The sequence below is a fragment of the Quercus robur genome, chromosome 5 (assembly GCF_932294415.1).
Source record: "Quercus robur chromosome 5, dhQueRobu3.1, whole genome shotgun sequence".
NCBI classification, from domain to species: domain Eukaryota; kingdom Viridiplantae; phylum Streptophyta; class Magnoliopsida; order Fagales; family Fagaceae; genus Quercus; species Quercus robur.
This window is the reverse complement of record NC_065538.1, coordinates 60,458,424-60,460,455: the sequence shown is the minus strand read 5'-3', so window position 1 is coordinate 60,460,455 and position 2,032 is coordinate 60,458,424. Positions and strand designations below refer to the sequence as shown.

The window sequence follows — 2,032 nt, the reverse complement described above, 5'->3', positions numbered from 1 at the left end:
TCAGCGATTAAAAAATTATTAAAAATATTTTTATATAATGAATTTAATATTTTTATATAAAAAATTTAAATAAATGGTAGAATTTATTATTAAAAAACAATTATTTATGATTTGTTTTTAATAAAATCAATACTTTTGATAATTGTAAACAAAAAACAACATTTCAAGAAGGTTTCTTTACTCATTTTCCAATTCCCAAGCCCACCAACTTTAAATAATTGACTTTCCCACCTACTTAATTTATATTCAAGAAGGTTTTTCTTCCATCCTTTTTTTTTTTTTTTTTTTTGTCTTCTCATCTTCTTTTTTTTTTTTTTTTTTTTTTTTCACAAGGCCACATGAAGCAGAAGAATGGCAGCCGCTGCCCATTTCAGCCTGTTTCAGCGGCTGTTTCGGCCGGAATCGGCCGTATCGGCCTGTTTCGGTGGCCGTTTCGGCTGTATCGGTTCCCGTTTCCATCGGAATCGGCCCGTTTTGGCCCGAATTGGTGCGAATTTGGCCGAGTTGGCGCGAATAAAAAAAAAAAAAAAAAGGGAGAGTTGGCGAGTCAGACGCCGGACGCCGCGTCGAACTCTGGTACGACGACCTTGGAGCCGCATCAGTGCTTTCTTGGTGGAGGGTGCCTGTGGTTGGATCAATTTTTTAGCAGAGGTATGGATCTTGATAAGGTATGCATTGTTGATTGGAAGATTAGGGTACAATGGTTAGCTCTCTTTAGAATCTCCTAGTGATCTCTTTATAAAGTTTCAATGAAAGACAAGAAGATTTTGCATAAGTGAGCAAATTAATTGTATTCTTTGTAACAAATTCCAAGCCTATTTGGTGGATTCTTTGCCACCAATAACTAAGAAGGAAGCCTAGATTGTGAAAGTGTGGGTATTTTTACAGTCTACTTCTCCTCCAATGCCAAATCTAGCCTTTGATGTTTAAGGAGAATATTTTCATTTTTATTTTCTATAATCTTATAAAGAAACAATTACCTTGGATCTTGATTATAAAGCTTTTCAAAAAAAAAAATTTTAAATGTTAATTAAATATACATAATATTTTGATAAAGTAGTAAATTTATTGCTAAGTTTTTGTTTCTCAGTTCTTCCAAATGCTAGTTAATTTACTATACCTTTCTCCTGACATGTCTCTCAGCAGTGTTTCCCTCATGTTTCCAGACATCTAAAACTGGATGGTTCATTTTTTTAGAGAAATGTTATTCATTTAATATCATGATTGTGCTTGCAGGGGAGCATTGGTGAAAATGTACTTTTAAGGGGATCTGGACTCTTACTTGGACAGACCATATGGAAGTTTTACACTTTTTTAGGCCCCAATTTAGGTGGACAATTTCTCAAATATCATTATGAAGATGGGAATGGTACTTATCTTTGGCAGGATAGTTGGCATCTTGGTCCTCTGTTGCTTAAATATGTACCTCGGATCAGCAATGACAGTCAGTACTGTGAATGCAAAGGCCTCATCAGCTCACAATGGAGGAAACTAAAGTTGGCACCCAGCAAGGTTTGTGGCTTTAGTTCATATTCAGGGCAAGTGTTTTTAGGCAAACCTTGATCAAAATGTAGCAGAAAATGTCAATTTAGAACTACAAAATCAGGAGAATTTGAATGTGGGGGACATCATGGAATGCTATTAGACTTACTCCACCAAAAGTTTAGCAATTCAAGCTTACCGGGTATTCTAACTAATAGACTTTGTTCCATTCCTAGAAGACCTGATACTTGGGGTGCATAGTTAGCTTGGGCAATAGGAGCTCTAAAAGGCAGAAAATCTTTGTTGTTATTTTTTTTGAAGTTTCTTGGATTGCTCTTATATATCACACTTGGATGGAGAAAACTCTCAGTGGCATGAGAACAACTTAAAGATGAAAAATCTACGTTCAAGATTATTGTCGTAAAGGATAGATGGACTGGCATCAAGCAGGCATATTGTGAATTCAGCCAAAAACAAAGGTTGTGTTCTTTTTGGAACATCCCTATGACTATTTGATTCTAATTCTTAACCATTGTATTTTTCTATCTTC

At 35.3% G+C, this 2,032-nt stretch overlaps 1 protein-coding gene across 1 annotated transcript; it reads left to right on the top strand.

The window, feature by feature from the left end:
• Window positions 1–336: 336 nt before the first annotated feature.
• On the top strand, window positions 337–1,796 carry LOC126726524 (uncharacterized). Its single transcript, XM_050431799.1, has 2 exons — window positions 337–651; window positions 1,237–1,796. Exons 1-2 carry the CDS (start codon window positions 352–354, stop codon window positions 1,561–1,563), a joined length of 627 nt encoding a protein of 208 aa, XP_050287756.1. The 5' UTR covers window positions 337–351; the 3' UTR covers window positions 1,564–1,796.
• The last annotated feature ends 236 nt before the right edge of the window (window positions 1,797–2,032 follow it).